The 14859-nt window shown below is 34.9% G+C and overlaps 1 protein-coding gene across 8 annotated transcripts in view; it reads right to left on the bottom strand.

Moving 5' to 3' along the window:
- Window positions 1-14859, bottom strand: part of SATB1 (SATB homeobox 1) — a 114577-nt gene that overhangs the window by 1727 nt on the left and 97991 nt on the right. For 5 of the 8 annotated variants that reach the window (XM_087892582.1, XM_034402157.3, XM_060685754.2 and 2 more), the window contains 2 exons: window positions 9681-9884; window positions 9004-9099 (listed from right to left, as the gene is read on the bottom strand). In XM_087892582.1, coding sequence (XP_087748708.1) covers window positions 9004-9099; window positions 9681-9884 — 300 coding nt within the window. The remainder of the gene's footprint in view (window positions 1-9003; window positions 9100-9680; window positions 9885-14859) is intronic. The other 3 variants (XM_087892583.1, XM_034402159.3, XM_034402160.3) reach the window with 1 other exon arrangement.

Raw genomic sequence — 14859 nt, 5'->3', positions numbered from 1 at the left:
AGAACACAAATTGAGAAAGACACTTTTATTAAAAAAATAATAAAAAGATTTGTTTTCACCTATTTTATTTAGAAACAACCATAACACAGTTTGATTTGAAATAAAATGCCTCTGGGCATGCTTAGCCCCTCTGATTTTATCTTTCATCATCTTTCTTTTTCTTGCACAAATTTGCCTTTCCTGATTTATATAGTCTATAATCTAATATTGCTAATTAGTAATATCAATTACTAATATTAATAGTAATGTCAACACTATTAATAGCATTAATACATGTAGTACTATTAGAGTATTATTAATATGCTAATTAATATATTAATACTATGTTAATATTAATAAAGTATTAGTCTTTAGAAATAAAGACTAAATACAGATAGCACATGGATAAAAATGTTAATGCTAATGATGGTGAACTAAACATTATCAGTCCTTTTCAATCAATATTTCATACATTGACTACTATATTATAATCAAAATATCCATGTATGGTACTTACTTTGGCATATAAAGTTAGGGTACTTTAAATGTTTGAATAATAATAAAAAAATCACCTTCAAAGATCAAAGTGTATGCATGTACAATACAGAAAAGTACAGAGACATCTCACCATTTGTACTAACCCTCATTTAACATGCCCACATAAACTATTTTGTTATACTATACCTATATACATGAATCAGGGAAACTGTGGATTTAAAAAGGGAATCATATCTTAAAGAGCCTTGGTACTACAGTGGTTTAAAGCACCCTGTTATTAACACAGCTGCCTGCAATTTACTGCTGGTTCGAATCTCTCCAAGGCTCAAGGTTGACTCAGCCTTCCATCCTTTCTAAGGTAGGTTAAATGAGGACCCAGTTTGTGGGGGCAATAAGCTGACTTTGTATAAATATACAAAAGTATGAAGGCTATTGCTTAACGCACTGTAAGCCGCCCTGAGTCTCCGGAGAAGGGCGGCATATAAATCAAATTAAAAAAAAAAAAAAAAGACCATTCAAATGAGAGATATATATCGGAATGGAGAAGATGGATTGATTATATACAGAAGAAATATCCGAACAAGAAGATTCATATAACTTATGAATGAAATAATTTTAAGAAGTTTATATCTGTTTTTTTTCTGAGTTATAAGGAGTTAAGGACCTAGGGAGAATATGTAATGTAATAATTTGTTAGCATATTCTAGTTTTTGGTTTGTGAATGCTATACCCTGTTCTTGTTCTGGAAAGTCTAGGGAGGGGGTGGGGGGAGGGAGGGGAAGGAGGGGTGGGGGGTGAAAATGTTTGTATTTCTTATAAAACTTTTCAATAAAAAAAAAGGGAAGGGAGTCTGAGAAGTATGTGATTCTGGAGATCATGCCTGATTTTTAAATTATGGTTCTTACCTATTATATATTGCAGTATGTTTGAAGTAGATTAGTAAAGAAACGTGGGTCATCAAGTGACTGGACCCAACTTTATGACCATTTTATTGTGGTTGTTAAGTGAATCACTGCAGTAATTAAGCAAATCATATTGTCAATAAGAGAATTACATGGTCATTAAATAAATCTGGCTTCCCTCATTGACTTTACTTGTTGAAAGCTGGCTGGGAAGGTTGAAAATTGGAATTGCTCACTCACAAGATGCTGCAATTGTTTTAAATGAAAACTGTTTGCTAAATGTTTAAATCATTATATGTTTGTGGGGGCAGTACAACAGTTGCAACTTTGAGAATGCATTGTAAGTCACGTTTTTCAGCATCATTCTAACTTTGAACCAGTGGTAGGTTGTTACCGGTTCACCCTGGATTGGGCAAACCAGTAGCAGCAGCGGTGGGAGGCTCCACCCACCCGCATGCTTCTGTGCATGCACAGAAGCATTGCGAGTGCATGCACACCCATGAGCGAAACAGTAGTGATGGGTTTTGAAACCCACCCGTGCTTTGAACCATCATTAAATGAATAATCCTAAATTGAAGACTGTCTATATATTTTCCATTGAAGGAGCAGTATTGCTTGCAAATGTCATCTAATAAGGAATTCCAGATGACTGGGTGGGGTCACATTATTTTAAAAAGAGGAATGCAGCAATCCTTATCCAACAAAAAGGCCTTATTCAACAAAATGCAATTCAGTGGTAAGAAAAGTAAGGTTTTACACTTACTTTTGGCAAGAAAACCCAAATGGACAGATATAGAATAGGTGGTACCTGCCTCATTAGTAATTGTGAGAGGGATCTAGCAGTCCTACAAGATAATCCCTTAAGTATTAGCCAGCAATGTGTTGCAGTTACCATAAAAGCCAATGCAGTCCTAGGTTGCATCAACAGAAGGATACTATCAAGATCACATGAAGTGTTAATACTACTTTATACTTCACTGCTTTCCATTCTTGGAATTCCATACTTGAAATACTGCATCCAGTTTTGGTCAGCATGATACAAAAAAGATATTGAGACTCTAGAAAGAGTGCAGAGAAGAGCAACAAAGGGATTAGGGACTGGAAGCTAACTATACAATGAATGGTTGCAGGAACTAAGAATATCTAGTCTAATGAAGAAAAGGACTAGGGGGTGATATGATAGCAGTCTTCCAATATTTGAGGGGCTATCACAGAGAAGTGGGAGAGGGCAATCTATTCCCCAATGTACCTGACGCAAGACAAGAAATAATGGATGGAAGCTTAACAAACACAGATTCAACTTGGAATTAAAGACAATTTCATGTCAGTGAGAATGATTAGTGGAACGGCTTGTAGGAAGTTGTGAGTGATCTATCAATGGAGATTTTAAGAAGTGATTGAACAGCCATTTGTCCAGAATGGTATAGGCTTTCCTGCTTTAGCAGAAGATTGGACTAGAAGACCTCCAAGTCCCTTTCAACTCTGCTATTCTGTAATTCTGAACGTAGGAACTACAGAGCACTTGGTCTGACATCCTTACCAGGGAACATTCTGTATCAGATCATAACTGATCTTTTAATGCTTTGGGGAAAAAAATGCAGTTATTATTAAAAATCAGCATTTGTCAAGAAAAAAATTCCAGATTAATCTTATTTCATATTATTGGATATTATCAGAATGCTGCAGGGTCTATTAATTTAATATATGAAATGTTTATTAAATGTTTGATATTAAATGTTTGATAAACTGTCATAAAATATTCTGATTGATAACCTAGGATTGAATTATATGTGATGTGGACTCATCTTGGAAACTATATTGAGAGAGTGCTCATCAACAGTGTCCTATTGAAGTGTTGGATTGGTACTCTTCAGAATTTTTTGTTTATAATATAGAAGAAAAGGTAAAAATAAATTCTCAAATTTGCAGATGACACATCACTGGGTGAGACACAAAGTACATTAGACTAGAGAAGCAAAATTCAAAATGATCCTTATATGTCAGAGAAATAAGTTGAAAATGGCAGAATTAAGGCAAATGCAAAGTTCTTCAGTTAGGAAACAAATGTTAAACATAGAGGTGTGGAGGAGATACTTGGCTCAGTTAATAGCAAGTGTGAAAAGAATTCTGGAATTTTAATTCTGATCCCAAGCTAAATATGAGTCAGTGGTATGAAATAACTGTTAAGAAGCAAATGCTATTTTAGATTTTATCAGCAGAAGAGTTTTCAAATAAAATAAAGAAATAAATCCTAGTATACATAGTCGTTGACTTACAACCACTTGTTTATTGATCGTTTGAAGTTACAATAGCACTGAAAATAGTGACTTGTGACTGTTTTTCACACTTACGACATAGTCAAGTGATCAAAATTCAGATGCTTGGCAACTGACTCATATTTATCCCAGGGACATGTGATTTTGCTTTGCAATCTTCTGACAAGCCAAGTCAATGGGTAATAGTCTTTTATGAAGAGAGAACTGGGTATGTGTAGTTCTTAGAAATAATTGAGAGGATAGTACAGTGATGGCTAACCTTTTTGCCATCGCGTGCCAAAAGTGGGGGGAGCGTGGGAGGTCGCGGGTGCGTGTGCCCACATCCGTAATTCAATGCGTCCCACCCTCCTGCGCATGCGCACGTGACCCCCCCACACTTCCCCCTGCTTTTGGCACGCGATGGCACGGTGGGCCCAGTAGGCCCATTTTTCCCCCTCCCCAGGCTCCAGAGGCTTTCTAGGAGCCTGGGGAGGGCAAAAACAGCTTTCCCCATCCCACCGGAGGCCTTCCTGGAGGCCAGAAACAGCCAATTTCCCGACTTCCGGTGGGACTGGGAGGCCTGAAAATCAGTTGGCTGGTGCGCGCATGCACGCTGGAGCTGAGCTAGGGCAACCCATGCGTGCCCACCAATATGGCTCTGCGTGCCACCTGTGGCACCCGTGCCATAGGTTCGCCATCATGGGGATAGTATATCACTTTTTAAGTATCTAAAGAGCATCTAAGGAGGGGATTAGGACTTTTTCACTTAATGTTTCATTCTACCATTATGATTCTTTAAAAAATGTTACAGGTACTTCTTTGTATTTGTATATGCCAAGCGCAATGTGGTTTTTCATAGACTCATGACTCCAGCTTAAAGAACAAGTGGCAGGTGTGGCTAGGAGAGCTTTTGTTGTGCACCAGTTGCATCTTTTTGTGGATCATGAGGCCCTGCACTCAGTCACTCATTCCCTAATCAACTGTCAGTTGAATTACCAAAATGTGTTTTACATTAGGCTATCCTTGAAGAATATTTGGAAACTATAGCTAGTACAGAATGCAATGGCGCAGGCAGTTCTGGACCTCCTAGGGTGGCACATGTAACACCGCTTTATGCAAGCTGCATTATTTGGCAGCTTGCTTCCGGGGCCAAGGTTTGATTATTACCTTTAAATCTGTTAATGGCATAAGTCCAGGTTATCTGAGACACTGTCTTGCCCAATGGAATTGATTTGCCTTGCTTGCACTGGCTGAAAGGGCCTTCTTCGGATCCCATCAGCCAAGGCATTTCAATTGATGGAGTCAAGGAGAAGAGCCTTCTCTGCCCTGGCTCCCATCTTCTGAAACATCTTGCCTTCTGAGGCAAGATCTGCCTCCAGGCTTCTGGCCTTAAAACCTGGGCCTTGGAGCTCCAATAGGGACATGATTTATTTATTTATTTATTTATTGGATTTGTATGCCATCCTTCTCCCGAAGGACTCAGGGCGGCTCACAACAATAAGAAACAGAAAATACAAAAGTCAAAAGACAAATTAAATCAGAATATCCAATAAATAAGTTTAAACGTAGGAATACAAATTCAAATTCAAGATTTAAGAATTTAAAAAGCTACAAAATCAGTTTAGAATCAACCCAGGCCCACCCATTGGAGGAGCCAGGTCTTCAAGGCCCAGCGGAAGGTTTGGAGGTCAGGGATTATCCGGAGCGCCAGGGGTAACGTATTCCAGAGTGTAGGTGCTCCCACAGAGAAGGCTCTCCTCCTGGGGTTATCAGTCGACATTGTCTAGCCCAGAGGTGGGCAAATGTGGCTCTTTTACAACCTGTGGACTTCAATCCCAGAATTCCTGAGCCAGCTTGGCTATCTCAGGAATTCTGGGAGTTGAAGTCCACAGGTTGTAAAAGAGCCACATTTGCCCACCCCTGGTCTAGCCAAAGGTACCCTGAGGAGGCCAACTCTGTGGGAGCGAACCGGGCAATGGGAGGCCACCGGTGGCAGGAGGGGGTCTCGCAAGTACTCTGGTCCTAGGCCACCTAGGGCTTTAAAGGTGATCACCGGCACCTTGAATTGCACTCAGAAGACAACCAGAAGCCAATGCAGACAGTGAAGGAGTGATGTGACATGGGAGTACTGAGGTATCCCCATGACAATCCACGCGGCTGCATTCTGCACCAGTTGAAGTCTCCAAGTGCTCTTCAAGGGCAGCCCCATGTAAAGTGCATTGCAGTAGTCCAAACGAGAGGTGATGAAGGCATGAGCAACTGTGAGTAAGGCATCTCGGTCCATAAAGGAGCGCAATTGGCGAACCAGGTGCACCTGGACAAAGGTTCCCCTGGCTATGGCAGTCAAATGATCTTCCAAGCTAAGCCATGGGTCTAGGAGGAGTAGCCCCTATCCCGGGCACGCCAGAGATCATCTATCAACGCGACCAATGCCGTTTCCGTGCTGTGATTGGGCCTGAAGCCAGATTGAAAAGGGTCCAGGTAATCCGCTTCATCCAGGAATTGTGGGAGCTGACGTACCATGATATACTGGCTGTTGTAGACTGAGTGATTTTCTAATCTTGATTTTAATGTTTTTATACTTATGGTTTCATTTTATTGTAACTGCCAAAAGTCACTTGGGCTAGTGAGTTTGGAGGCATATACATTAAGTAAATAAATAAAATATAATTCAAATAAATATTTTAGTACACAGTATAAACCAAATTCTGCATTCATTTTTTGAATTGTTGCAACCAACTTTATCAAAAAAGAAAAAGAAAAGGAAAAACCCCTATGTATTTAAGTTGATAAAATAGCTAGTTAATGGTAGTAGTTAAGGTGTCAGGTTAGAATTTGGGAGACTATGAGTTCTAGTCCTACTTTAGGTGTCCTTTGGCCAGTTACTTTTGCTTAGCCTTTAAAAGAAAGCAATGGCCAACCACTTTTGAAAAAAATCAAGAAAACTGTAGGGACTTCTTCAGGCAATTTCTGAGAATTGGACTGGATTGAATAGAAGAAAACAAGAAGATAATGAATGAGAAACACAAAATCTCTAATTTCAGAATCAGTTTTACATCAAATTAAGCAGCTTCCAAATTGCTCCACATCAAATTTCTAGGGCTTTCATTTGTTTTGAATCCCCAAGTTATGGAATCAACCAAATTCTATGATCAGAATACATATGCAATAATTGCTTATTCTCAATTGTATGTATTTGGAAAAAGTACCAATTTTATTTTGTTAAAGAGGAATAACAAATTAAAATGGCCTATACTTTAAAACAGTTTAAATAGACAGTTTATACTATGCAAAATTCACCAGCAGCACATTTTCTTCTAGAGATGTTCATTTTGAATGTATAAACATTGACAATGGAGGAAGCTGCCAAGTGTCAGAGCATGGTCACTGGGCAGCTTCATTGTCCCTTTGCTTGCATGGAAACTATCATTATTCAAATTATTACTAAGAACCGAAATCAGTATCTGTAAGCTAATTGTTTAATTTGGTGTTTAGTACCTTTCACAATTGCAGTACATAGTTTTCAAAAGTAATAGAACTTCATTTCTACCTTGTGTAGTGGATAAATTACTGTAAACAGAACACAACTTGATTTTATGTTACACTTCAATTGACAAATTGGTCCTGAACCTTTAGCTAGTTAAATCTCTATAATAAACAGTACATATCACTTTTATCAAAAAGAAAAATATTTTGTTTACTACTAGTTTTATATTGAATAGCAATTAACAATGGGAATAACTTCAGAAATATCCTGTGATAGGGAACAGAATAAAAGGACATTTTAATAAATGAAGCCTTTTAAAAAAAAGAACAGTTGCATATGCCATTTATTATCATTTACATAAGAGAATGCCTGTATGAAGCGGTTGATAGTGTCAGCTGGAGTCCAGAAAAACCCAAACAATCATTCAATTATGAATTTTAACATATCTCATAGGAAATGAGATAAGGAAAGGAATGTAATGTAATGTAAGGAAAAAAGTCTCTCTCTGTCTCTCTCTGTCTCTCTGTCTCTCTGTCTCTCTGTCTCTCTCTCTCTCTCTGCATGTGTGTGCATGGGTATGTGTGTGTAAAACAATGTTACACTACATAAAAAGCTATTTTGAGAAACTGTGACAAAATCTGGGACATAGATATAATAAAATATAAAATTCTCATATGAAATTAATTATTCTAGAACACTTCTACATTTAGCATCAAGTTAAAAAATTCTTGACTTTGGACACATAACCAGGATATGTGTCTTGACCAAGATATGTGTGGCTGGCCTAATGCTTATGAGTTTCATGTTGCATTATTGGCTATACTGTTCGGGGCTCATAAAAACTAAAGTGCCACAAGTTCCAATTTTTGATGAAAAATTCTACATTAACATATACACATATCTCTATGTGTATAAAACATAATCTGCTGGGAATAGTTACTAGTACTATACATTATGAGGGCATAGTCTTATGTATATGAACAGCTGTTTTAGCTTATATGCTAGAATTTGAAGAGAGTCAATACTGGATTTTTTATCATGCTTTTTGAGTTGGGTTAATTATAATTTTAATTGATATTCATGTTTTAATTTATATCGCTAGATTTAATGATTCAAGTATGAAGTGGGATATAAAAAATACACAATTAAATAAATAATGTGCCCATCCATGATTAGAACTGGTAGCTACTAATTTCTATAGGGATTCAATTTTAAACATTTTAAACAATATGTTTAAAGATTGCATATATTAGTCTTACCTGCAAAAGTCAACAAAATTTTATTAGCAGATTGGATGAATCTTGGAAATATATTGCTGGATAATTGCTGGATATTTTATTTCTACATATGGTAAGTGTATTCAAATGTGTATTTTCCAGGCATTTGCAGTAACACTTGGTAGTCAAATTATTTGTTTACCACCTTTGGCTAAATCACTCATTGTAAGCTACTTCACTTTTACAATTTTGATCAACCACTATCCAATTGCTTCATTTGTTTTATTTTTTAATATCACAGTTACGCTAACTTCTGAAAAACTCTATAAATCACTTTCTGGTAAGTTTTATAAATAGTTTTTATAATACAATAAATGAATGAAAATCTTAGTGACTAATCCATTACTTGTAGAAAAGGAGAGAGAAAAAAGTCCAATCCCACATTTTAAACAGAATGGACTTTAAAAAGACACAATTTATTTATAATTTGTATTTAAAACTTGCCTTTAAATACATTGTCAGGCTGGGTTACAATAAAATTAAGGCTCATCCATTCCTAAAAAAAGGCAATTTACCCTGATTTGTTTAAAATTGAAAGAAACAGCTGGATCAAGTTCTAAAACCTCTCCATATCTCTCCTACACATTAATCTTGTGCCAGCTCACCTGAGGAGCAGCACCCAGCCAAGGTCCAGTAGTCAGCAGGCCAGGTAAGAAAGCGCCTCTATGCTCTCCTTTCCCAAGGGTGGTGGGAGAGGGGCTCTAAAGGAAAAACAAACAAACATTGACTCATCCTAACTTTCAAACTGAGGGTAAGTAGGATGAGAAAACTGGGCCAAATCTATTCCTATTCTTTGTGCTTAAATGAATCTTTAAACTTATTTTAAAGCCATGACACCTAAAATAACTAAGCATTATGCATTTATGAATTATGACTACATGTGAGAGACTTGCACCATTTTTTAAAAAAAAATGTTATCACTTTTAGCAATCCACCCAATTGCTGGTATAAAAAGTGCTGGAAAAGAAAAATGCTTCACATTATTCTATTAATGAGCCCACTTTTAAGCATCTTTTACATGTGCCCATTATTTTTTAAATTTAAAAAGAACTTTGGAAACCCAACATGGAAAACATGCCAATAGAGGGCTTCTAAAATAAATTTTTACAAATGACTTTGCATTGAGAAAAAAAGTCACATATTCTATTGAACATGAGTGTTTTAATTCATACTAAAACATTTCTATTTAACAAAAGAAGAAGAGATAGAATGGTTTTCTCTTAAGAATAAATTGTTTTGTTTTTTTCTTACTCCTAAAATGAATTGGTCAAAGTAAACTAACCTGCATTTGCTCTGCTGGAACATGAATAATGTGAGAAGGTCTGTCACCATGGTGATGAACTGCATTGCTTTCTTGTTCATAAATGGCATCTCGTTCAGGCTGAGGAAGACTGAGGAACCTCCGGATCATTGACAGATTCTCCCACAGAGTTCTATTCTCAGGTGAGGGATCTTCTTTCCAACGCAAGAGTTCGCAGAGCCAGCCCTTAAGACAATGATCAGCAAAACATTAGATAGCTTTATCAAAAATGTAGGTGCCAAAAGGCACTTTCCCTGGAAGTAAAGTGAATAAACTAAGAACAAAATCTCACTTCATTCTTCTTCTTGAGAATCCTATAGACAGTTCACAGGCAAAATCTCAGTTTATAAAGCTAGCATCATGAACTTTTACCAATCTTGTATACAAATATCTAGATTGTGAATAATTTTGAACTGTTGTTAAGAGAAAGAAACTGCAGCACATCATTATTTCAAATATACAAGAAAAAAGAATATGCTATTTGAGTTCAGACTACTATAATATCTCTAATACTGATTTTTATCTATCATGTTTTCCCAAAAATAAGACCCAATCTTGTATTTTTTTGAACCCTGAAATAAGCTTGGGGCTTTTATTATCAGGGGATGTCTTATTTTGGGAGAAACAGGGTAATATAAGTCTATATCTGTATGATAGATCTGTATTACTTTCAAAAAATCATGATGTTATGTTTTAATTCAGAATTAGATAATGTATCCTATATCTAACCTGAGTAGAGACCTAGTTCACATTAATCATATAATACAGAACCTATTTGAAGAAACATTACTGAGCAGAGTATCCTCTTTCTTGTTAAGTGCTCAGAGGGGCTCTGCAGACAAATCAAAACCTGTTGATACTGTTCTAGTCAATTCAGTCTTCTGATTTTGAAAAAAAAAATTGCAAATTAAATTTATGATTTTAAACATTATATGAACAAGATTATATTTTTGAACCATGTTGCATATATCCGTGCAAACTATCTACTATAAAAGCACCTGCTTTAACCCAGATATGTTCTAGTAGAAAGCAAGCTTGAAAGTATGCCAAAAGATTGTCCCAAGAGAACTCTAGCAAATGCTAATTTGCTTCTAAAATAGATGCACAGATTTTATTTATTTTTTTGCTTAACGGTTTAGCAATTGCCTACATGCCGTCTTAAATTATATCAATAGCATTATTTTTTTTATATTTAAACTGAGCAAACATGACAAAGAACACCAATGTTTAGCTTTATCAGTCTAAATGCCTCAAGACAAACACAAAAATGATACATAATTGTCCGGGGCAATTTAGGTTTAAATGCTAAATGCTTTAACTATAGAATAGTTTTAAAATATTGTTAACATTAACTTTCTATTTTTAAATACTACTTATGAACACCAAGCCTTTAAGACAGTTTACAATGTAATAAAAAATTAAAACACAGGAACAAATCCTGTTTAATCCATAAATTAAACTCTAACAATCATTAACAAAAATTGATGAAAATTTTGATAGTATAGTTTTTTATTGATAGCATAAAACATTTTAGGATGTTTGTAAATTGTAGATAAAATACAGTGATAAATTGTATGGGCAACCACTGAAAAGACCCTGGGAACTGCTAAGTATCATAAATATGGAATGCAGTTTTTAAAAATGTAAATAAATATCTTAGTTTTAGTGGCAGACTGCCTGATAGAAATGTTCCATGGAATAGTAGAACAGTGTGCTTTAGTTTTTCTTTTGGATTGATTCCTGTTAATCTTGGATGACAAATATCCAGCACAGTTATGTTATCCTGTGAAAAACATATATGAAGGGCAGAATTACTTAATTGGTAATAAAACAATTAACAAGTGATTCTGCCTCATCTTCAACCTAAGTGGACTAAAATCTTAAAGCAAAGATACATTTGATCAAATAAATAGGTGGAATATATCTATCTATAAAACCCTTTTTCAGTATATTCGTTGCAATTATCAAACCTAATTTCTTAACACAGTCCGCATGAGTCAAAAAGTGAATTCCGAAAAAAAAAAAACCCACAACAAAATCTATCCATTTAGAAAGTATTTTGCTCTTTTTGTCACTTCTATGTTCCGAGTGTCAACATATCCTTATTAATTACTTATGTCTGATAAAACATTTCCAGTATTTGGCTATTAACCTTTGCCCTGAAATAATACTTCCAATTCCTTACCGCCTCAAATGGTATAATAAATTGCACGTTTAAATACAGTCTGATTAGCTTTTCTAGGGTGGTCTAGTAATTTTACAGATTAAAATGTAATACTTTTTGTCAAAATATAAACCCAAACTTAAAACACAAAATCTTTTTTTCATTATAAAAAGTAAATTATCCCTAACTTGCTTATATTTTAAAATAATATTTAAACTTTTTAAACTGATATTTTTAATGAAGCGATATAGAATTTCTGCATCTTAAATCTAAAACAATGTATTTGTAATGTTTTCCCCAAAAATGCTAACTACACAATTATTTAGCATATTTATTTTATTACTTCTGAGAAACCCATCCCATCCTTATTGCTAGTGGGAGAGGCTTTTATAAAAAAAATTCTTATCAAGCTGTAATTTGCATATTTTATTTTTATTTTATTTATAATAGAATTCAAACTCAACAAACAATACAAATGAAAATGCAGATACGTAACTTGTAATATTTGTAGCATTATGAAAAATGCATCATGCTTCAGATATCTCTCACTGGGAGCATGTTCATTTGGGTAAAATCAAAACTAAAAAGTATGACCTACACAACTGGAATTATGCTAGAAGTGAATGCATTACTATTAAGAGTGGCTAGTTTAACCCAGAATGATGGCTGAAATGTATGTGGGGAGGTTTCACCATAAAAATTATGTATTCATTAAAAACCCTTCTATATTGGTATATAAAAACACATATGGAAGACTGCCCTTAGGACTTGTATGTACTTGGAAAAAATACATCCTAAAACAACAGTAGGAACACCCTTTGCTGCTGCGCAGCAACTCTGCCAGGCAGCATTGCACTGCATATAAAGAAGGAGCAAAGCAAAGCAAAATATAAACATTAGTCACATGTAAATATGTAGATGAACTTTCAGGATGTTACTACTTTTCAAACTGACAAAGTTTAATTTGACACCTTCTGTTCTAAAGCCTTTGTTTCTATTCAAAATCACGCCTTTAGCTGCTATCAATCACTACACTCTCTCCCTATTACTTAAGATACTGGCATGGGGCCTGGGATAAGCTGAAAATGCCATGCAGATGAATTCTGAGATAATGTGTTCAAACCTGTTATATACAACACAAATCCTGTAAAGTTATGTATTGTAAACCTACATTTATTGAGAAGTCAAGTTTAAAATCCATCTGCCACAAAGGAAAAACTGCTATGCACTTTTATAGTAGCTGAGTGACATATGTAAGTCTTACTACAATTAGCACAAAATGAAAGGGAGGCAATTATGGTAAGTTCCCTTCCCCCCTCACACACACACCTTAAGAATGCTATTAAAGAAACAGAAAATTTTAAAACAGAAAATCAATTGCCAAATAATTCAGTGGAAATTATATCGGATGTTAAAAAAAATTGAAAAATAAAAGAGTACTGTTATTTGTAACCTTTCATATCTTGTTATTGTAACAGCTTTAAATTTCTGATTTCAAAAATATGTATAATTATTCATAGAATATAACCCCTAATTCACTGAAACCAGGGATAAAGATATTTGGACAGACAAGACAAGGGGGTAGATCTTCAAGCTAACCATGGCTGCAATGGGATATCACTATCCCTATGCACTTTCTAGTAAAATTAATCCTTAATTCTTTAGAATGCAAATACTTTCATTACATATGCTTAAAACGTTTAGCAACAAACATAGTATTACTCTTTTGCTTGGGTACCCAGTCCTATTTTAATTTTTTTTAAATGATGCAATAAGATTTCTCCATTAAATTCAAAAGACTAACTCATGCTTCTTAATCTTAGTATTATGGGAGTTTTTTTCTTTTCTAAAATTATATGTGAATGCATTTTGTTGTATCTCTGTAGTGTAATGTATCACAAAAACACAGAGTATTAAAAGAAATCACTCTAAATATGCATGATATTTGATACAAATATTTTCATGAAAAGCATGAATTACATTTCATATGTAGTATGAACAGGGTTTAAGTACATAATCCATTAAGCAGTAGTTCTGAGTAAAAAGGAATTCAGTCTTGTAGGCTAAACTGCAATACGCATTTTGAATGAGCTCATTGTCAACAACAACTAACTGTAAAGCTAGCAATTTATCATTCAGCAAATAATTTTCTAGTTTCATAAAGAATCAGTAAGTGTTCCTTATGCTAATGAAGACTGTTTTTAATCTGCCCACAAACATGCTAATAGAGGGTAATTTTTCCCATTTAGAAAACTGATGACACTCAAACATAATTTCATACCAGTGTTCTACAAACTGGATAAAATGGACTTCCAAAATAATTATTCACCTAATTTTTCACCTTTACACCAAAAGGAGAAATAGGTTAAAAATTGTTAAACCCTATACATTTGTCTGTCTGTTGTCTGTCTGTCTGTCTGTCTGTCTGTTATCTATCTATCTATCTATCTATCTATCTATCTATCTATCTATCTATCATTTACACACACACACACACACACACACACTATAAGGAAAGCAAACTTATTGAACTTGCTTTGGGCTCCAATCTCCAAGATCAAAAGATTGGTCATACTTTGAGAGTCATACTTTGAACAATGAGATACATAATGGTGGCAAAAGATTACTGAAAGCATTTTAAATTATTTACTAGGTTAAAAGGGTACTTTAAATACATCAAATTTCACATCACCGGGACCATTTTTTGGTGGCAAAGTGGTATTGATCTTTCCAAATGCTTAAAATTAACTATTTCCAGAAGGTCATTATTTGATTAAAGGCATTAAAGCTGAGGGCAAGAAAAGATGCACTGTCTTATATCTCATTCTAATAAACTTGTAATTTAATCAGAACCACCTTCCTCATGTCCAGAAATAAAAATGTTTGCCTTGATTTTTTCTCTCTCTTTATCTCTCATATTAACCCCTTTAAATATTACAGAGTTCCTAAAACAATCTCCATTACTACAGACTTCTTTATAAGGAAAGAATACATGCT

The sequence above is a fragment of the Pantherophis guttatus genome, chromosome 4, assembly GCF_059756535.1.
Source record: "Pantherophis guttatus breed Tessera chromosome 4, ASM5975653v1, whole genome shotgun sequence".
Classification (NCBI taxonomy): Eukaryota; Metazoa; Chordata; class Lepidosauria; order Squamata; family Colubridae; genus Pantherophis; species Pantherophis guttatus.
Note: the sequence above shows the minus strand (reverse complement) of the source record. Positions and strands in the feature narration are given on the sequence as shown.